The sequence below is a fragment of the Mus caroli genome, chromosome 7 (genome assembly GCF_900094665.2).
Source record: "Mus caroli chromosome 7, CAROLI_EIJ_v1.1, whole genome shotgun sequence".
In the NCBI taxonomy this organism is placed as follows: domain Eukaryota; kingdom Metazoa; phylum Chordata; class Mammalia; order Rodentia; family Muridae; genus Mus; species Mus caroli.
This window is the reverse complement of record NC_034576.1, coordinates 73,191,735-73,214,284: the sequence shown is the minus strand read 5'-3', so window position 1 is coordinate 73,214,284 and position 22,550 is coordinate 73,191,735. Positions and strand designations below refer to the sequence as shown.

The following is a 22,550-nucleotide window of genomic DNA, read 5'->3' as shown; positions in this document are numbered from 1 at the left end:
CCTTCCTAAAACAGAAAGGGTGAGGGCGACACAGCAGGGACACCTCTCCTTGCTAGTCGGGATTACTGAAACGAAGAACTGTATATTGACCTCTGTGTGGATTGCAGCACAGCTGGCCTTTTCAAGCGTGAATACAGGCGTAGTCAACAATGCTGTAGCTAAATCAACTATCCAGAGATACCAGCTGCAGAAGCCACTATACCTCCAGTCACATTTGTAAACTAGCTGCCCTGAGTATACAAAAGCTGGATTACCCCAGAAGTGTGTTAGGCCCAGTGTATCTCACAACACAGAGGAAAAGATAAAAGATCCACCACCTGTGTGGGAGTCCCCGGTGGCTTCTTGGGCTTTAAGACGCAATTGTTGAATAAAAGAACAAAGAGACCAAGAGAAAGAATGCCAAACAACTATTTAGAATTAGTAACCAGCCAAGGGGTCACCAAGGGGGAGATCACTCCAGATCAAAACCAAGTCCCAGGAAAGCAGACTTGTGTGCCCATCCAGTCTCTTTCCACTTCACCTATGCGGATATTAAGTCAACTCGTTACACAGACTTCTTACCTTGCAACTAGATTACAAAATCTCTGACATCAAGAGTATAACTTAATACGCTTATAGCCATTGATCCTTTCAAAATGAAAAGACAAGCATGGGGGAGTCTTTTCCCCCAACCAATCAGCACTGGAGTGATCCATAACACAGATCTGGTCATCTCTTTCTTTGGTTTGGTTGCCTGCATGAAGAGCACATTTCTCAGTGAAGACGAGGTTCACTGTTCCTCCTTGTGGTGGGGTGAAAGGAAGGCTCACAGGGGCAAATTAGGATCACTGAGAAATCCATGTGAACGTTCTGGAATCCAGATCTCCCAACACAGTACAACAGTGGGGTCAAAATTTCTTCCGGAGACACAAGCATCAGTCACCACGTGTCTGAAAAAAAAATCCCCACCGAGCAGAATACCCTTCTCCAATGGATGGAAAGGAGCTTGCAGCTGAGCTTATCGCTCTGTCAAACGATATTTGCCAGTCCACTTCCAAATCCTGGTTTTGTTGAGTCTCCAATAACTCCTTTTCTTCTAGAAACATTGTCATATGTTCACCTAGAAGGAGACAAAGAAAAAATAACTCCCCAAAGCTAAAAAACTAAAATAAAATTCTATATCGAGGTATATAACAAGATAACTTGGTTATATTGATCATTTGGAATGATCTGGTAATATCACCTATTTTTGAAAGCATTATTCTTTAGCTTAATTGAAGAAAATTTGTTTCTGAAATAAATACGTAGATTCCTCTGATTTCACCAAACACTAGGAAAGAATTAAATTTCATGCCAATAGTATCATATGGTATTATACCCTCTCTGCTTTTTTTTTTTTTAAAGAAGTCATAAATGTTTCCAATTTGGAAGAAGAACTTGTAAATTTTGTAAAGTTGAACATTGGTTGTGCATCCAGATTCTCACTGGGCACCTGGTAGGCTTCCTTGGAGTTTGTCTCCCTCAGTGTATTGATTCAACGGTTTCTTTAAAACATTCGCACTGAAACACAGAAGACGCATGCTGCTTAAAAGCTGCTGAAAGGTGATTCTAGGCTTGAAATAAAAAAAAAAAGGCTGAGTTTCATTTTGTACAACAAGCCCTTTTTCAGTCTGATGAAGTGCATTAAGCCGGACAGAGAGACAATCTCCTGTAATTGTCAGCAGATTGGCAATCTGACATATCATTCTGGCAAACTTGAACTTAATTGCTAAAATATGACTTCATAGCAAGTACAAGTGTGCTCTGGCAATGTCAAGTTATCCCAAACCACATGACTTGACTTCTGCCGGAGAATTCAAATTGAAGATTTATCCCAGGTCGAAGCTGCGTCTCGTGCATTCTGCGAGAACTCAATAGACAGGGAAACGGGATATCGTTAAAGCATTGCTGTGCCCCAGGGGTCAATGTCAGATACAATCTAATTTAACATCTTTATTAAGGATCTCGAAGAGGGAGTAAGCCACATATTAATGAAATGTGCAAATGATATTAAGCTGGGAGCTGGTGTAACCACCAGTAAGGACAAAGAAATAATAGAAAAGCGCCAAAAGAGGTTAAAACTCCTCACAGAAAATTATTGCATGAAAATCACCTTCCTGGGATGGATCATTGGGAAGATGAGCGCTGGGAGTCTGAAGTCTCAAAGTTTGCTGTGTTGTAGCCACCTGGGAACCTAGAGGAAGGAAAAGAGGGCAGCCCAGAGTCAGGATCTAATTTAGACACCAACACAAACATCGCACATTATGTAAATGCAGTTAGCCTAAAAAAAAAAAAAAAAAAAGAGNNAAAATTTACATATGACCCAGCTCAGTATAGCAACTTAGCCAGCCCAAATCAGGTAACTATTAAAGACTGCTCCATGACACTGTGTACACACTAACACACACAGTTCTGGGAAAGGAAACAAAAGGTAGCTAGCTCATCAGGAACGAAAGACAGACCTCTCACCTCAGAACCCTCTTCTCACATGTACCCTAGTTCACAAAAGCAAAAGGTGTGTTTAATAAGCAAACATAGCGAAATAATTTTTGAGATCCTGACTGTTTAGCCTTTTCTGGTTTTCCACACCTCTTTCTCCTCCCCCTGACCCCTAACCGTGACATCTACTCTGAAACCTGACTTTGTCAAAGCTGTTAGTAAACTAAGGTGCCCAAAGGCAGCTCTTGCAGGCTACAGACACAAGAAGATGTGTGGCTGCTTTTGACTGCTTGAGATCATCCAGTCTCCATTGCTTCTATTCCTGCTCCAAGGACAACTACTGTGGCCACCTTTGGATAACCTCTAGTTTTAAGGAATTTTAAGCTGGCTGTCTTGTATTTTAAGGCTTCTGGTTTTGCCCCTTAGAGTTGCTTAGGAACTGCTGACAGGAGAACTATAAGAAGTGTTTGGTACAAAGCCTATGCTTTGAGACCAACCTAAGGACTATACCTTTCCTACAATGACTGGTGACTGCCTAATAAAAGGTGACTTCTATAAAGCTGGAGAGGCTGACCAGCTGTTAAGTACACTTGCTGTTCTTGCAGAGGAAGCAGTGCCATCCCAGCACCCATGTGGCAGCTTACAGCCCTGTATAACTCCAGTTCCAGGGTTTCTAACATGCTCTTTTGGCTTTTGTGGATACCAGGCATATACATGGTGCATATACAGACAGACATAGAGGTAAAATACTCATACACACAAAAGAAAAAGAAAAAAAAATAAAAGTACCTTCCAGTTTTCTACTAATTTTTCTTGTGATCCTTTGCTTGTTTTCAGATTCCAAGAGAGAAAGGAAACAAAGAACAAGTCTCTGGTGCCCAGAGGTGCCAAGAGAGAACACACTGACTTCCCACAGAGTCCACACAGTATGACTTTAGCTGGGAACCACCTAAAATTCACACACACACACACACACACACACACACACACACACACACACACGCGCGCGCGCACATATATGAAAAATTTAATAACCTCAAGTGACTATCACATATCTTGGAGAATAACTTTGCCTCTGTATCAAAAAATGTGTATACTATTGATGCCATATAATTTATGTGAATGTGCAAGACTTGCCAGAAATGGAATAATGACCCAAGAAGGACTATTGCAGACACCGACATAAGGCATCTAACCAGGGGTATGTGCTGAACACCTTCAGACACACTTGCCAAAAAAGAATTGTTTGAAATATACTAAAAGGAATGAGTAGATATGTAGAGTTGAATTTAAAGAAAAAAATAAATGGACTAAGTCTTAAGTTTTTTTTTTAACCCATCAACCATTTCATAGGTTTAATACATCTAACTACCATTCAAATAATAAGTCATTGGTGATTATAAAGAAACACTGAGTTAGAATATATTCTTCACAGAAAGATAGTTGGTTAGCTGAATTCATATGTAAAATGGAAATTCAATGTAGATCACCCACAACATCAAACATAAAGAACTTCATTCCACCCTGACCAGGTTCTGGCCAAAAAAATTTTTAAAAGCTTTCCAAAATGAAATTTTGATATTTTGTTTTTTTTCTTAATATACAATTTGGAAATTATGCTGGAAGTCCAACTATGGAAAAATTTTAGAGGTTTTTCTAAGGGATTAAAAAGAGGATTTCCCCTCCTCTCTTTGGAGACTAAATTCAGATTTTCTCTCTCTTTTTATGAATGTGCAGGATGGCTTAGCAAGTAAAGGCACTGGCCACCAAGACTGGTGATCTGTGTTTTAAGCCCAGATTGTACCTGGTGGCAGGAGAGAACTGACCCCTTCAAATTGTCTTCTAATGTCCACACACATGCACACATATGCACAATAAATAAATAAAGATGGAGGTTGTCAGACATTTTAGAAGCTATTGTGTCATCCCTTCCAAGTATCCAATCCTAGCTCTAAAAAACTTACGGTTAGACAAAGGAATACTAGACAACTAGTACTTTCATATCATAGGGCATATCATATTAACAACACCAGTAAGTCTTCCAGCAACACCACAGATAATACTTGATTTTCAATATTAAGAGGCATGTTTTAGAAGTGCTAATAATGTGGGGTTTTTTTCTTTTCAAAGAAAAAATATTAACTGTCAATGAGCACTACACTTTACAATCTTTGCTGATTTCCATCTTGTGGGCATGCACAAGGGTTGTAATTCCCCATCTCCTTAACACTGGGCATGAATATGTGACCTGCTTTGGTCCATGTAATGTTAATAGATAGGAAGAGTCGCTTTCAGCCGCCACCACTTGAATTCTCTTTCTCTATTTCAGCAAGCAATTGCTGGTGTGTATGCAACTAGGAAGGGAAACCTCACCTCTGTACCCTCAAAAATGCACTCGGTGAGGTCTCTCCCATGTGCCATGAGCTGAGTGCGAGTTAGAATACAACCTCTTGGATTAAAGATGCTGCTATCTAGAGATGGTTCACCCTGTAGCATAACCTGACCTATCCAAGCTGACACACTTCACCATGGGTAAGGACAAGCTTGGTATAGAAAGTGTTGCTCAGAACACATTCCCTTGAAATAAGCTAATAGATAAATGGTCAAACAGCTCTCCTCACAAACCAAAAGATACAGAAGGGTCCTGGGAGACTGTTAACTGCTATAGTCCCCTGTTATCCAGCCTGACAATTTGAGTTTAATCTCTGAGACTTACATAGTAGAGAGAGAGAGAGAGAGAGAGAGAGAGAGAGAGAGAGAGAGAGAAAACTAACTCACACAAGTTGTCCTCTGGCTTACACATATATACTTATAAATAAATAAATTGATTGATTGGTTGGTTGGTTGTTCGTTGATTGATCGACTGGCTGACTGGTTGACTAAAATACAGCCTTGTTTGAATGGTCACATGTCAGGATTTAAATTTTATAGACTATTTTGAATTTTGAGTCAGTGCCTTTTCTAGCTCATCACCTTCTCTGAATGGCAAAAGTCAAGACAGGTCCAGAACAGCTATGGTTCCAGCACTAACTGTGCCTTCCTCTTTTACTCTACAAGTACGATGGAGCTCTACACTCATTGACACCTGAAAAACATTTTAGAGCCTCTAACACTGCAAAAGGACTTTTCCATTTTTTTCCGAACAGACATTTAAAAGGTTTTGACAAAGGTGGGTGATAAAAGAAAAAAGAAAAAGAAATACAAGTGATAATGGGTCCATTCTTAAAACTGGCTTCATGGTTATAAGCATGAGTAAAAATGAAAATAAATATGTCTAATCACAGAATGTTTAATTGTGGGAAATATAAAAAAACAACCCACACTCATTTTCATTGAAGATCATTCTCTTGTATCTAATTTGAAGAGATGCAGAATAAACAGCCTAACAAAGGCTCACTTTCTATTATAATGCGTCATTGATGGAGGCCCAACCACTTTGCCTGATGGATTTCAAAGCGGAAGAGTGGCAGTCACTCACAGCACCATCACTGAAAAGCTGTGTTATAGATCATTTGATTTTAACAAGACAGTTCTATGCTTCTTAAAATGAGGAAACATCGTAGCCATGAAAGAGCATTATTACAGCTATTTTCTTGACATTCCCCTGTAGAATTTCAAAACAACACTGTGGCTCAGAGTCTTAAAACCACTTAGGAGATCTGGACCTGCTGGCACAAGTCGATAATTCCAGCTCCATGAGAGGCAGAGGAAGGAGGACTGCATGTTCAAGACCTAATGGGCTACAGAGTGAACTCAAGGCCAACCTGTGAAACTTAGTGAGACTTTGTCTCAAAATAGGAAGTAGAAAAGAGAGCCGGAGTAAAGCTTATTGGAAGAACACTGGCCTAACATGTTGAGAACCTGAGATCTAATCCTCCTCCAGCAACAACAATAACAACAACAACAATGAGAGAGAGGGAGAGAGAGAGAGAGAGAGAGAGAGAGAGAAAGAGAGAGAGAGAGAGAGAGAGAGAGAGATTGAGAATCAGAGAGATGAGACTGGCCCAATGACTGGTTAAACTTGGTCAGGGAGCTGTTTTTCTGACTTCTGGACAGGTCCTTCTATATGCAGACTTGTAATGATCAGCCACCAGAAGATTGTATTTACAGGGAATATGCTATAAGGCCTAACCTCTGCTTGATGTCTGAAGCCAAGGATGGTCATGTGCACTAGGTGTACTATGGCAAATGCTATTTACTGAAGCAGGCCTGACAAGAGATGAACAATAACAGGTGAGATACTACAGTGAACGTATACAAGCCTGTCAACACATCACCCTCAATTTGCCCTTCTAGTAATGATACTTGAAAGAAGTACTGTGAGGCTCTGTTTGACGTATGAAAATGGCTAAGGCCACTACTCTGTGTTCGAGTAGTATATTAAATGAAATAAGGATTACTTGAACACAATATCCTGATAGCTGATCTGATAACCAACATGGCCTCTAAGTGACTAGTGGGCTGGTAGATACTCCAGGCAAAGAAACGATACAAGTCCTTGGTGGGATTCAATAGGATTATCTCACACCATTCAGAAAAGATGCAACTCACCCTTTACAAACGGCTTCTGTGTGAGATCTTCCACTTGGCTGTTTGCAGGATGCATTTGGCTCCAGGGCAGTTGCAACTGTAAAAGAGTCCAACTTCCGATAAGAGAACACTCCTCCTTGTAAAGGTGACTGCATTCCTTCTCCTGGAGCAACTCTGAGGCTGCTCAGTTACCTCATAAAGTTCATACGGCTTAGGTCGCTTCTCTACTGAAGCTTGCTTTGCTCTCACCAGGCCAGGGCCATCTCTTGCCCCAGATTTCTCCTGATCCTTCATGCTCCTGTTTGAGATGCGTTTCTTCACCATGTCGTTTTCTACTGGTGAGCTGGTAAACTCATCCTTCAAAAAGATGCTCATTCATATGGCATCCTTTGTCAAGCTCTAGTTACTTATTTGGTGGTCTTTCTGTTTCTTTTTTCTTTCTTTTTTTTTTTTTTTTTTACTATATTGGACTCATACCGGCTCTTATCACTGTCCTTTGTGAAAGAGTGTCTATGTTATATTGTTGTTTATCTACTAACTCAAGTACCCGGACTCCACCCCTTTAGTGACTGAGAACGCACTTTAGTTTCCCAAAATATTCTTCCTGCTCAATGGGTCCAGTGTCTGGCTTATAACTGTGGACAAATATTTGACCAATGAATGAGTCAATGGAGACATAGACGGGGCCTGAATCCCACTGTTGATTTTACCAGTGACCTGCTAGGTCCCTTTAGCCATGACACTGGCTTCCCAAGTTCCAAATTTCTGATATGAGAACAGGGGATACTAATCGCTAAAGGGAGGCTGTGAGGATCAATGAAATAGTTTTTTATCAAGCAGTCTGAGCTCCCTGGAAGAAAGGCACCAGGGAAGAAAAAATGTGTGAGTGTGATTTTTGTGGAACACCTTTCATCTGAGACTCTCAAAGCCCTTCACCAAACATGAACTCGGTAATCTTCTCAACACGCCTGCAGAACCACTCCACTATCACCGTTTCAGAAAAAGGAAAACCACAGACAGCAAAAGGTTAAACAAGCAGCCCGTGATGCCCTCCATTCTGAACGCCAAATCCAGCACACCCACCTCGAAGCCCTTTGAACCTGGAGACACCCGCAACTTCCCTGACACTGCCTCACAGAGGAAGCCATTGAACCGCTCCAGCTAGCTGGCAAAGGGCCAGTTGGAAGGAGGGCCTACGTTAATACCTTCCACAGAAGGAGGGGTGGGATGGCTCAGCGAGGGGATGACCACAATCCCCCCCCCCACTGTAACAGTAAGTCGACAATGTAAGCAAGCCTTGCCACCCATCACTCACCTTCCTCCCAAGGCTTTGGCTCAAATCGGGCTTAGATCTTTTCAGGGTCTTCTTTGAACTTGACACCTCACTGCGCCAACTCTGTTTCTAGCCAGAAAAATGTCTCATCACCTTTGAATACAAAGGTAGCGGTTTCGCAACCAAAGAAGTAATCCTAAAATACCACATTCAGGGAGTTTTCCCTCCCTAATACTAGTTTTCCTGCTGAATCCCGTGACTGTTAGCCAAGACAGGTGGTGCTAATCTGCCCTCTAAGAGGGAAGGAAGAATGTCAGCTATTCTGCATAGACTTGGGGGGTGGGGGGGGCAGTGTTTAGATCAAGCCAGGGAAACTAGTAAAAGAGAGCAGTTTCTATTTATACCTAACCAGAAAGACTACATTTGTGTATTTTCCACAAATGTTAAGGTTATGATTCCTATCAGTTGTGGCCAAGAGGAAGGCCCTAATGCTGGGAATTATTTGCTATAAACATATACAACGTGTATAGAAATAGCAAGGTTCTGTCACGATCCCACAAGGAAGCAGCCAGAGTCACTCCAGTTCCTTCCTTCCCCAAGGGCCACGTCAGAACAAACGTTCCAGTCCATCTTGGTTTTAAGCCTAGTAGAGTAGTGTGTGTTCACTGAGATCAGTGTCTTGATGCTAAAACCTCAGGCCTTAAGTGGTCTGGCCCACAACTTCCTGCATCTGTGACCTTTTGTCCACTTTGTCATTCATGAGCCCTTTGCTCCGAAGTTAGTCACTCAGGTAAAGCTCTTCAGCACCTGGCCACCTCTTCCAGACCACAGTCCTCTCAACGGCTGTCTAACTTCCTCATACCACAGAAGCCACCTGGAATTAGGGGAAAGAGTGTGATTTCACACCAAACCTATGTGACAGTTGACCCTAACACCTGCCACCTTTTGTTCTGCGGCTCTAGAAAAGTTCCCAGAGTCCACTAAGCCCCCTCCTGAGGCCTGTAAAGGAAGAATTACAAGTCTACTTTAAAACTGTTTGAAAGGTTGGGCTTCCACACTGTGGTTTCCAGCAGAGATTGGGGTCCTTGACCCTCTGAGAAAAGGGAAGGCACACTTACTCTTCAAGTATGAGTACAGACTAACTGTGTGTGAGTGTGTGTGATTGTGTATGTGCATATGATTGTATATGTGTGTGTGTGATTGTGTATGTGTGTATGTTTGTACATCTGTATATAAGAAAACCTTAGGTGTTGTCCCTGAAGTCCTGACCACCTCATTTGTTGACACAGGGTCTCTTGATGACCTGAAACTTGCCAAGTAGGGCTGGCTGGCCAGGCAACAAGCTCCAGGGACCATCTTATTGCTGCTTCCCAGAGATTACAAGTGTACCACAAGGGCCTCACTATTTATCCTGGGTGCTGGCATTGACCTCAGATCCACAAGCTTGTGAGTAAAGTACTTCCAAAGAAGTTTTCCTTTGTAGCCCCAGTCCAAAGCTTCTAAAGCCATTGCTAGCTGTATCACCCACCAGATCCAGTACACATTAAGTTGGCAAATATGTGCCTTGTTAAGTAGTTAAATATGTGCCTCTTTCATTTGAGATCAAGCCTCTCTTCCTCTCAGGGATTTCTTTCACTTGTGAAGTCTTGCTTTCCAGTGCATTTCAACAGTGACCCAGGCCTGTGAACCACTAAGTACCCTGTAAGCACGGACTGAATATATGGGTCTTTATGGGGCCACCTCTGTGCTGAACACAGAAATTAGAATAACTCTAGGTGAATCAGGCCAAATCTATGCCTGGTCAGTTTGCCTACTGATAATAACCATCACTTTGGCACTAATCTTCATATAAGATGGTGGGGGGCGGGCAATATAGTATACTCCTGCCTCCCTCCACCCCCGACAGTAGAGAGGATAATCATGTGGTGAATGAGAGGCAGAGCTGAGTCCTCAGGACAAGTCCACCAGCTTCCCACATGGAATTACCTCTGTCCCACACACTACAAACCATCTCCAACAAGGGAATATTCATAGTTCTTTCTGCCTCTTTCTGGCATATTTCCAAGGAGGAGGAAAGAAGTCAACCTCCTTGCCTGGACAGAGGAACCCCATGGAATTAAAAACAGCTTTGAATTTTCAAATCGGTATCTTAAACACTAAATTTTACTCACTAAAATGAACGTGTCACAGTAGAGAAGTCTCCACCAGCCCAGATCTACAGACTCAAAATGTCACTGAAAATTAAGCCGTTGCTCATCGAGGTGACTCTTATGTTAAGCTATGCCTGAACATGACCGCTGGAATTTCATACCCGACTGTAGGGAGATAAAAAATGTAAATGAGTTTTGCCTGGAGGATGGTAGACTGCAGAGGTTTCTGGGGAGTGTGATAGGAAGTCGAAAAAGCTATGGTTCATCCCAAGGAAATTAACCTTGTAGTAAGGGCCAAGCTTCTCATTAATACATACTCACAGGAGAAAATGAAGAAGAAGAAGAAGAAGAAGAAGAAGAAGAAGAAGAAGAAGAAGAAGAAGAAGAAGAAGAAGAAGAAGAAGAAGGAGAAGAAGAAGAAAGAGAAGAGAAAGAAAGCTCCCAGATGTTCCCGTGACTCAGCTCTTTTCACAGAGCACAGCTATGCCTTTACGTAAAAGGAAAAAGAAAAGCCCTCTGGCCTCTGGAACATTCCCCTTTCACCAATGTAACTGGATAAATTAGCATGTTTTCAACATCCTTTTTAGAATAATAAATTTCATTGGAAATTTTGAGAAAAGGAACAATTATTTGATCATCCAGAGTCTTTAGCATTTTATCCTCAACTCCTTATTGACCTTTGATATTCTCACCAGCACTTAAAATAATTTTAATCCTCTCCACCCCCTGTCCTCCTTTTCAGAAAGGAGGGTACAAATCTAAGGGTCTTCGAAAGCATGGCCAGTAAGAAATGGAAGCTCAGTCACCCACCACATCTACACATTAATCAAAGTTTGGAGTTAAAGCATTAGGGATGGTAGAGGGTCTTAGCTGGTAAAGTGCTTGCCTAGCATGCACAATGGGTTTGATCCTCACTACTTCATAAAAGCAGACATGCTGGTATAGACCAGTGATCTCAACCAAGAATAGAGAGGTAGAAGAAACCAAAGTTCAATGTCACCTTCAGTAGGTTTGAAGGTAACCTGTGTAGACTGATTACACAGCCTTCCATCATGACTGGCCTTGCTCCACAAGATTGTCACTATGTCAAGGGGCAAGGGGACATGACCCCTCCCCCCATCAAATAAGGAGAGAGAGAGAGAGAGAGAGAAGCAAGAAGAAATCTATATTAACAGGAGACAATGAAAAGACAATGACGTCATCTGGGTGAGGCCCTCAGCACACATTGATTGGGTGCAATACAGAGTCTAGAGATGCTGACCTTTGGATCTAAGGCCATCATGTGTATGGTAATCACTTGTCTACATTCATTGCAGAAATACAGCACAGGCAGAGAATCCATCAGCTCACTGTTCCAGCCCATCTGCAATACAATGCATAGTTGACAGGACAAATTGAGCACCTTTATTATATTTTCTAAAATTTGTGTGTGTGTGAGAGAGAGACTGTGAGTGGAGAGTAAAGATCAGAGGACATATTTTTGAGAGTCCAGTGTAGTAATCCAGTGCTTGGATACACTATGCAAGGACAAAGCAGAGAATCGGCATGTCCTCTTCACTACTTCAAGATGGAGGGGGGTCTCTGAACCTCTCTAATTCTTCATAAAATGTGCAGCAGGCTGTTGGGAGCCATAGTCATCTGCTTGCAGTGTAGTGCAGGATCTCACTGCCATTGTCTCACTGTACTTTGGCATCTTTTATCCAGAGTCCTTGCTTCCTTCCACCCATTCTACCACGGAGTAACCTCTATTAGAAGAAAACATGGGAGACTTTCAGGTAGAGACAATAGATGTTTATGTGATTAATGAGGTCAGTTTCTTGGGCTAGAATATAGCCCCAAGGCTAGTCACTAACCAGATCTCTTGTTTCTTGGGAAGTAGTATTGTGGTGTATCTGACAGTATGCTGAGTTGTGCCCAAACAGTACTCATGGTTTCTTTGTCCTGGAATTGAGATTGTTGCTGTTCCCAAGATATCCTTGTTATTTCTTCTCACACTTCTTCCAAGAATAGAAGTATTTCTGTCTTTGACCTTTTGAGAACCTCTATGGGAGAGATCACCTTTCATGTCCAAGTAGGGTTAAGCCTTAAATATGTAGCATGAATTTGGTCATTCTACACTCATATAATATATTCCCATAAAAATCATTACCCATAATTATTGGGTTCCAAGATTGATTACCCATACTTGCTTGGTAGGTGCACAGAGAGCTAGCTGGCTTGTGCAATTGAAAATAAAGACTTTTATGTCTCCCCTTTCCTTGCTTTCTTTCTCATCTGTTTCTAATATATGCTGGGAAGAGCCGTGTTCTGGTTCTTTGCAGGAATGTTTCCAAATAGTGCATGGTAGGGGTTGTTGGTTTGTGCAGGAAGGAGATGGATGGAAAGAAAATGGGTTTAAGGGAAGGTGTCAGTATAGGACTCAGAGGCTTGATACTCAGAGATTGGCTCCAGGGTACAGTTTTATGCGGACCAAAACCCAGGACATTGGTAACCAACTCAGTCTCTCAGAAGTTGAGTGAATGGAACGTGCATAATTCCAACCAGGGAATGTCTACAGTTATCCACTCCCCATTTCAGGTCTACCAGCATAAACAGCACACAAGTGTCTTTACCTCCTTGAGCTTGCTTACTGCTCATAAAACAAGAGCAATGAAGGCAACAGTGATGCCTACACAAAGCTCTAGAGATGCTGAAGTGTTTTATACATGTGAGATCATTTGTCTTAGACACAGAAATGACATGAATCTTCTCACTTTCCTTGGAGACTTTAGAAATGACACACCATGGTGTGTAAAATATCATATTTTTTAAAGACTTATTTATTTTATAAGTACACTGTAGCTGTCTTCAGACACACCAGAAGAGGTCATCGGACTCCAATACAGATGGTTGTGAACCATCTGGTTCCTGGGAATCGAACTCAGGACCTTTGGAAGAGCAGCCAGTGCTCTTAACCACTGAGCCATCTCTCCAGCCCATAAAATTCCATCTTACGGAAGTCCTCTGGTTCTGAAAGTCTATTCCCACAGAAGGCTGCTTCAGACTCATTCCTTGGTATTATATCCAAGGACAAAGACTCTGCATAATAGACAAGTACAAGGGATACAGAGGAAAAGAGAGCAATGAGATTGGATAGGAAGAGAGGTGGGTAGTGTCTGGGAGATCTTGGGGAAGGGGAAACATGATCAAAATATATTGTATGAAAGAAATTTAATAACAATGAAAAACTAAACAAGATCTCTGGGGGGCAAAAAGCATCCAAATTCTGTAGAAAGTATCCTAGACTAATATCTCAAGTTAGAGTCAGGATGATTTCTGGGACTTGTTAGTAACTCCCCAGCTTCATCTCTAACTTTCTGCATCAGAATCTGCTGGAGTGGGTATTCAAACTCTAAATTCCCAACAAACACCGCAAATAAACTTAGAATGCACAAAAAAAAAAATATCTGAAAGAGACACCCTGCCCTCAACAGAAATACTCCACCCTCTGCTGAGACACCTTATCCTGAGGAGCGACAACCAGGCTTCAACAAAAAACACAACCCTCATTGGCAGCACCCTGACCTCAGCCCAAACATCCCATCCTCTAGTTGTTTATCTTTTTCATATGAAGTATGAAATTTGAATGGAATGTTCCACAAATTATCATCATTTACTGCTTTTACCATTTTTAAAAATCCACATCTTGAAAGGACATGTTCTTTTAAAGTGGATAAAATAATGTTCTTATTCTTTATATTCTAATTATAACTAAATACTTCTGTGCCAAACCAAGTGATCTCTCTATATTATTATATTGTCTTACTAGGTAAAATTGAAATGTAAAATATTTGTGAATATGGATGCCCTTAGCATTATGCAATGGGTACTCAGAGTTTAAGAGGTTCCAATATAATGTGTGCATATCTAAGCACAGTCCTTTAAGATATATTAAGAGACCACCAATATATATATATATATATATATATATATATATATATATATATAAGAAATTACGGTATGTGAGTCATGGATTGATGTCCACTCCATGCTAGGGGTTGCTGGTTTATGAAGGAAAGCGTTTTATTCATGACAACATGGACAAGCACTGTGAATATTGTGCTAAGAGAAATAAGCCAGCCACAGAAATATAAGTACTAAGTGTCTCTAATGCACAGAATCTCCAAAAGTTGGGTTCATAGAAAGGGAGAATGGAAAAGTCAGTTTTCCAGGAGCTGCTGGGTAAGGAAATGGGGAGATGTCAGCCTAATGGTCAAAAGGTTTATTCTTTTAAAAAAATTATACACTATACTTTTTATGTGTATTATGCAATTTAAATACTAAATAGAATGATTTAGCACAGGAATACAATTTTCAGATTACTAAATCCTCCCCTACCAGATTTTTAAAATAACGTTTTCTAAGTAGATCAATGTGACAAATGCAGATAGTGATGAGTCATACTTAAGTGATATTGGGTTGACTCTAAGGTGATTTCCGAAAAACCAGCACACAGCCTGAGACTGTAGGTAATGATACTGCATCATCTCCTTGGCCTTTGTTAAGAGTATCAATCAGAAGTGTCCTCACTTCATATCAAGCGAGGAACTATTTGAACTGATAGATATGCTAATTAGTTTGATGGCAGTAATCATTTTATCACATATATGCATATAAAGACATCGTGTTCTGGGCCTGGAGAGACAGCTCAGTGTTAAGAGGGCTTGTTGCTCTTGCAAGGGACCAGGGATCAGTCCCTAATCACCTGTAAATCCAGTTCTGGGGAACCTGATGGCCTCTTCTATGCTCCATGGGTACCAGTCATGCATATGGTACACATGTATAAATGCACACACATACACACACACACACACACAAACACTAAATCCTAAAAACATCATGTTTTTTAATCTCTTAAATATACATATATGTATATATGTATATATACACAACTTTTGAAAATTTTGCTTCAATGTACCTAGGCCAAAAATTTGAGATGAATATATGGAAACATTATATATCTTCTAACTCTGAATGAAAAGAGAGTGCATACTTGGGCAGGCAGGAAGACAAAAGGAGAAAGACCTCTCCTTAGCAAATTCAGAGATGCTAAACACCTATTAGAGCCACATCACTCAAACCTCTTACTGCCCAAAGTTCCCTGTGGCACATTCTCTCTTGGGCTCATGAAAACATGGCTTCAGTCTGTCACTTCCAGGCAATTCCAAACTTAGCACCTGGCCTAGTCTGCTGTTTTCTTCCACTCTTCCTGAAGATGGAGCTCCCAAAACTCGGCTTTAAAAAGTGGCACCAATAAGAAGGCAGGACTCAAAGCAGGCTTGGGACCTGTACACCGATGTCTAAGAGCCATGGCCAGGGAATGCCTTTCCTCACTGGCACACTAACCAACTGGGTTTACAGTCAGGAAGGAAGGAAGGTGAGTTGTTGCCCTTGCCTGCTAGTTAACAGGAGGTATGACCTTGCCTGATGAAATGTTTTGAATGCATGGGGCTCCGTCCAGGATGCTAGTATGTTAAAGCCAGATTCTAGGTGAAAGAAAACTCACAAGTATGAGCAACATCTGACTTGCAAAGGAGTATTTCTTGACGTACTTCCTGAATGCTTGCTTCACGCCAGGTCCTGCTGTGTTTTTTATAAACACTATTATTAGAAATTCTTACCGTCCTCTGGTTAGTCAGACTCTAGCTTGCCAGCTTCAGAGACCATGGAACCAGGCCTCTGATCTGGGGCGACCACGCTTGTGTTTACAGAGCCAGGAAGGGGAGAATCTGGCACTAAGACCTAACTTCCATTGTGTGCTTGAGTTCTTTGATCAGCATAAATGCTCGTCCACTATGACTTCTCTTCTGCGCCTTCCTTTTTGCTCTTCTTTCTTCCGTATTTTTCCATCAGATGTGCTAGCCCATCCTGCATTGTCGATCATTCTTAGTCCTTGAGGAGCTTCTTAACCTGCTCAGCCCACCAGGACACATTTTTAATGAACTTTTTTTCATCTATGATTTATACTCATAAAAATCCAGATGAGAGGTGGGGTTAAGGCGATGGCTCAGTGGGTGAAGTACTTTCTGTGCAAGGTAAAGGACCTGAGTTTGGATCACTGTCAACATCTGGTCATGGTGGCATGGGTTTGAACTACCAGCGCTTGCTGGTGGACATGAGGTGGAGATGAGGGTAATGGGTGACAGGCAGATCCAGGGAGCTCACCAGACAGTCATTCTAACCAGAACAGTAAAGCCCCAGGTTTGGAACAGGACCAGTCCCCCCAAAATAAGGTGAGGAAGTGCTAGAAGAAGACAACCAATGATGACCTCTGAACTGAATGAGTGAGCACACCTGAAGACACACACACACACACACACACACACACACACACCTCACTCACTAATACAAATCAGATCTAACTAGTAAATCACTGTTTTGCAAGGTATGTGTCATGGCTCCCCTTCAGTGATACAAATTTCATGGTTTGCAACTAGCATTTTTTTTTACCGTGAAATATAATGCGATGAAATGAAAAAGTACCAGCCTACAGATTCAATAGTAAAGTCAGCATTGCTTTAGAGACCTTTGTCTCATCTGTACATATGAATTTGCATTACAATGTGAAACATATTTCTCATTGTGCGTCCCAGACAATACATTTTGGAAACTACTTCCCTGAAATAACAGTCCTGGAGAGTAGAGGCTATCTGTTCCATTTTTTTTTTTTTATTTCTGTTTGTCAAAACTGGGGATGAAGCTAAAGGCCTTGCCTGCAGTATGCAAATATTCTATGTTGGAGCTACATCCCAATCCTCAATTGAGAACATTGCTACAGCCCCATAAAGTGAGTTAACACCCCTAATTCTGAGAGGAAGTCCATTGCCCATTGCTTGTTGATTCTGAATAGCAACTTTGAGAATCGCAAATGATGTTCTAGCATCCTTAATGTGATTGTCTATTCCACCATTTATCAATGCATTATCGGACAGTAGTCTGCCTGGATAGAGTAATTCAGTAACTTTTTGTAAAGGGAAAAAAATCGTTCATTAGTAATGCACTCATTTATTCCCTTCCAAAACACTTTTCATCATGTGGACATGGTCTCAGCACCTTGAATGTTAATTATCCACTTCAGTGGTACTTGTTATTCCTGTGGGGAAAATATATTTGATGGGCAAGTCTAGGGGAAGAAATCCAGAAACATACATTTCCAGCAAGATGTATGCAAGGTCAGTCTTGGAAGGTCATGTGAGAGAGAAGGTCCCACTGAAATCCCAGACTTGGGATCCTAGTTCATTTTACCAGTTATGTGGGCTTACACTTCTCACTGTTTAAATGCTTTGTGGAATTGACTCTCTGAGTCATGCCAATTAATATGATTACCTAAAACCAAGTGTGTGGTATAAAATATAGAAGGGCACTCATCTTATGCACTGTAAATCCAAGGCATTCTATTACTATGCTCATGCAGATGTCTGGGGGAAAGCCGTGTGGAAGTAAGACTTCGCTGGCTTGATTGTGAGGAGTGAAGCAATGATGAAAACCACAGTTTAAAGAGGAGGCCGGGCCAGCTATTGGAGCATCGCTATGCCTCAGTGCTAAGACAGAATGTTAACGACTAGATAGGAAACACAAAGTCGCATCTCTTCTGCTCAGTAAGAGATGTGCTAGATGAATTAACCCTGATTCTTGTTTTTCTTGTTCTTCATCACAACTTGGTTAGGCACAGAATACAGTCAAACAGTATGGACAAGGAAACAGTCTAATGGCGAAGAATGAGTCACCTAGAATTACTTGCCTCCTATAGGGACCAGGCATGTTTGGGTTGGTTATTACCTAATGTTTACTTTTGCATTGAGTGTGCTGTACGCGTGTGTATAAAATTTCTATGAAACTGGTGCTGCAAAATCCCATGGATTTCAAAATGCTGGACTTGAATCTGGGATTGGAAAGAGAAATCTGTTTTCTGTGTTTAGGGAGCTGAATGTCCACTGCCTTCATGACTATCGGCATCACCAAATTTGGGATGTTGAGTGTGGCCAGACTGGAAGTACCTGGAAAATGCAAGGCTTTGGCTCCAAATCATCCAGGATTAAATATTTTAAACATCCTGCTCAAGTGAGAAATTTTAAGGTTGTAAATAAATCCCATTTTCTAAAAGTCCTTAAAGTGCCATGGCTCATACTGCTTCCACCTCTTCTCAGTCACAGATTGATTTGGGAGAAGAGTGGAGGGGAGACCAGAGGTAGGATAAAGGATTCTCCTTCTCTTCCCACAATGTTTTAGTTCAGGTATTTTGTGTTCTTCATGATGACTTTGGCAAAACCTCTTCTGCCTACTCACCTAGCTCCTGGTATTCCAAACAGTGACATGAAAAACATCTCATTCCTGGAGTCATCTCTAAACTATTGTGTGTATGGTGTGTGTATTATATATCACATCTATGTGTATAAATATGTATATGTGTGTATATAAATATGTGCATACAGTACTTATGTAGAGCTGTAAGTATAAGAAGATCTCTACAATTCTAACTTTATCATTGCAATGAATTGGACTTTAAGAAAACACTCTTCCATTTGTTAAGGTCCTACTGACAAGTGAATTTTCTTCCCCAGAATATAGACAGTGTCAACATTTGAAAGAAAAAAAAAGCCCTTTCATTTATTCACATAACATCATATCCTCTAGTTCTTTGCTTGATTCTATGATCATAATGCATGTGAGCTCCCCAAATCAGCCTCTAATTCTAACCAGAGTTTTTCCACAGAGTTATACCACACCAGATAAACAGCCTCTGACCATCTCTATCCACAGGACTTGGAGATGCCCTCTAGCCTCAGGTAAGAAATACAACAGGACCATACATGTTTGGGTAATTTACTTATAAAACAAGGTATTTAACTCTTCAACATCCAATCAGAGCAATCAAGTGACTTCTGACACTGGCTTATCAAATGGAAATGTCATGTTGTCGTGGCCCCATCACTGGCCAAATGAGGAAGGTCACAGTTTATAGTCCATTATAACAGTTCAAGATTCAGAGGCTGCTATGTATCTATGCAAGGAGGTGTAGAGCAACCAGCCTGGTTGATGTGGTGGGGCATAAGATGAGAGGCAATGGAGATAAGTCCTTATCTAATTAAAGATCAATTATAGCTTTTGTGTTTAAACATTTTTAAGCTAAGAGGGAAGAAACAGAACAGAGAAAAGCATTTCCTGGTATATTTCCCTGCATGGGAACAGTGATGGGCAGTCATTGCTTTAAATGTTTGAAATGCTAGTGAGGTGCCAACTATATGACCTAAATTCTATGTGTCCCATGAGAAGGTAGTTTCTACTTGTTCCTAAAACAGCAAGTTGTGAGGATTTCTTTGTTTTCTTATTGTTTGTTTATTTTGTGACCCAGAATGTTTTAAGAGGGATGGTTTTTACTTTGTTCCAGAAACAAAAACAAGCTTAAGTATGTTGTTAGACTAGTTTTATGGAGAAAGTGTGTGTGTGTGTGTGTGTGTGTGTGTGTGTGTGTGTGTGTGTGTGTGTTATCCACCAGCTCTCTGCTTCCTTTATCTAAATTGCAGGCAATAGCAATGCAATATCCCCCAAGTAATTGCTTTCTGTCTGGAGTCAGTGAGTCTGCCCTTAACTTAGTGTTGGGGGAAAACAAGTTCTTTGGTCACAAGAGTTTTCAAATGTTTCAGTTGCTGAAGAAGAATATCTACAGAGCATTTAATTCCACACTTTACCATAATTCTAAAATCTTGACTTAGTTCTGATTTTTCTTTCATTTTCACACCATGAGGGTGACCTCAAAAGCAAGTTCAGTTTGTGTTCCCTTTCTTTCTGTTTTCCAATTGGATAACTTCCATTTTCTTTGAGACAATGCATTATTTTGGGCAAACAGGGTGGCAATAGTGTTCGGGAGATAAGTGGCAAATATGCACTAGAGAAGATGAACTTGAAAATATTTGGGAATGAACTTCAACATTTAAATATGCATGTATGTATATGATCAAACATGTATAGCACATGCACTGTGCATAAAACAACTCCTGTCCAGTCAGCCTGTCAGCACAGAGCAAACATATTAACTTCACTTTTTCCAAAATCAAAACCCCTCTAGCTGACATGGAATTGGAGGAAAGAGTCCCCACCCTTAGAAGTTCCCAGCCACCCAGCTACACTACATCTCTCACTGGCCTCAGTGTTTGTGAGTCTATATCAAACAAACCTCCTATCAGGTCTCTTGTCTTTAAACAAGCCTGGAGATGGAGAGAACTAGGTTGGAGTGCTGCCACCCTGACTCCCACCCCTGCCTTGATCACCTGTGCCAAGTATGACAACTGTCCCTAGAGCCTGTGACATGAATCACCCATAGGAAAATACTTCTCTCTAGCTTTTTGTTAGAGTTGGTTTTCTATTTTTAGGTCAATAAGAGCAACTGTAGAAAGGCTATCCATTGTGGATTTGTTTTTACAGAGAAAGGAAGGTAAATAAGATGTGCTTGGATGAAGCAGGAGGATTACTAGTTCAAGCTTAGCCTGAGCTATGCATCAAATCTAGAGGGGGGAGGGAGGGAGGGAGGGAGGGAGGGAGGGAGGGAGGCTAATGGATATTATATTTATTAGATTTGGATATGATGATAATAAATAACAAAGGCAGGAAGTTGGGGTGATAGCTGGTGAGATCACAGGACTCTTGTTGGGATCCACACTCATTTACCTTTACACACCTCTTCTCTTAGAGAAAGCTCTAGTTCTCAGAATAGCTCTGATTTCCTCCTGTTCTAGTTCTTTTCCACCTCTTACAAAAGTATCTTATGAGGGAGGGAGACATTTTTAATCATAGGCATTTATAGACAACAATTCAAAATAGAAATCAGAAACTTGGTTTAGAAAATGGCCAATTCTGTGAATGGCACAATGGTTGTAGAAACAGGGAAGTCTCCTTACATTAATAAACCCTAGGCTGAGGGTGAGAGACATGCAGAAAGACAGAGAGAGACAGACAGAGAGAAAAAGAGAGGGAGAGGGACAGAGACACCTAGAGGGACCTTTCCTTTCTTTTCTGATAATTTTTGAAGCAAAGCATCTCCAAATTTGAATATATTCTAGATCACACAAATTCTTTGTCTGGAGCTCCATTCCAATAACATCTCCTTTGGGATCTCTGTCTTCAGGTTATATAAATTACACATCCATAGTATTATGCTCTCACTCTCATAGTAGAGATTATTTTTTTTCAGGACAGAGCAAAAGTTAACCATGTCTTCAAATACTCACACCTACTCTTTTAAGTTGATAATATTCTGGCTTTCAGAAACAGACTTCCAAAGAAAGGATATGTCACTATTTCTAGGGAGACACGAACAAATATCCATCCACCCCAAATAAGGAACCAATAATAGACCAAATTAAGATATCAGCAGCTAGGTCAGCTTGATGAACCAGTGAGTTTTGTTGGTACTACTTATGGGAGTTGGGTGAGGGATTACCTACAAAAGTAGAAGAGTATCATAGACAGCTACTTCACCAAAAGTCTACCCTAGCATGGATCACAGCTTGGTGCGTGACTTATTGGCAGCTTAATTGATTGGAAAGTAGCTCTTCCAGACAGCTCAGCTGGTCTAGGGGTCCAGCAGAACTTATTGCTTCTACATGCCTAGGCAAGGAGGAACCTCACGAATCTGGTCAGTTTTAGGGACTTCCTGTTTTTTGTTTTGTTTTGTTTTGTTTTTGTCTTGTTTCTTTCCTGAATCTTGACTTGTCTCCCATTCGAACCTCTTGAGACTTAGTAAGCTTTCTTCCATGGTGGAATTTTTTATCTTGGAAGAAATTGCTGCACAACAGCCCTGGGACAGAGAGAAAGACGGAACATTTTCAAAACTGGCATTGATAGTTTGAACTATGTTACCATGTGCCTGATGCTGTTCTAAGCAGTTTATATATATAGCCCTTTACCCTTTAACCCTTGCAAAGTCTTGAAAAGTGTGCATTGGTATTATTTATGTGTAAGTAGTTAAGCTACCTCCCTGGTAGCATAATCTGGAACTCAGTATCCTTGCTTTAAAGTCTACATGGGACCACATCATGGCAGTCTAAAATGAAGTGAGGTCATCAACACAGAGAGAGAGAGAGAGAGAGAGAGAGAGAGAGAGA

At 41.0% G+C, this 22,550-nt stretch overlaps 1 protein-coding gene across 6 annotated transcripts in view; it reads right to left on the bottom strand.

The window, feature by feature from the left end:
- Window positions 1-390: 390 nt before the first annotated feature.
- The window catches only part of LOC115031515, a 64,367-nt gene continuing 42,207 nt past the window's right edge, over window positions 391-22,550 (bottom strand). For 3 of the 6 annotated variants that reach the window (XM_029479412.1, XM_029479413.1, XM_029479411.1), the window contains 5 exons: window positions 11,672-11,773; window positions 8,303-8,389; window positions 7,009-7,084; window positions 2,132-2,212; window positions 391-1,099 (listed from right to left, as the gene is read on the bottom strand). In XM_029479412.1, the coding sequence (XP_029335272.1) occupies window positions 915-1,099; window positions 2,132-2,212; window positions 7,009-7,084; window positions 8,303-8,389; window positions 11,672-11,773 (531 nt within the window). In that variant the 3' untranslated portion in view covers window positions 391-914. The remainder of the gene's footprint in view (window positions 1,100-2,131; window positions 2,213-7,008; window positions 7,085-8,302; window positions 8,390-11,671; window positions 11,774-22,550) is intronic. The other 3 variants (XR_003837157.1, XR_003837159.1, XR_003837158.1) reach the window with 3 other exon arrangements.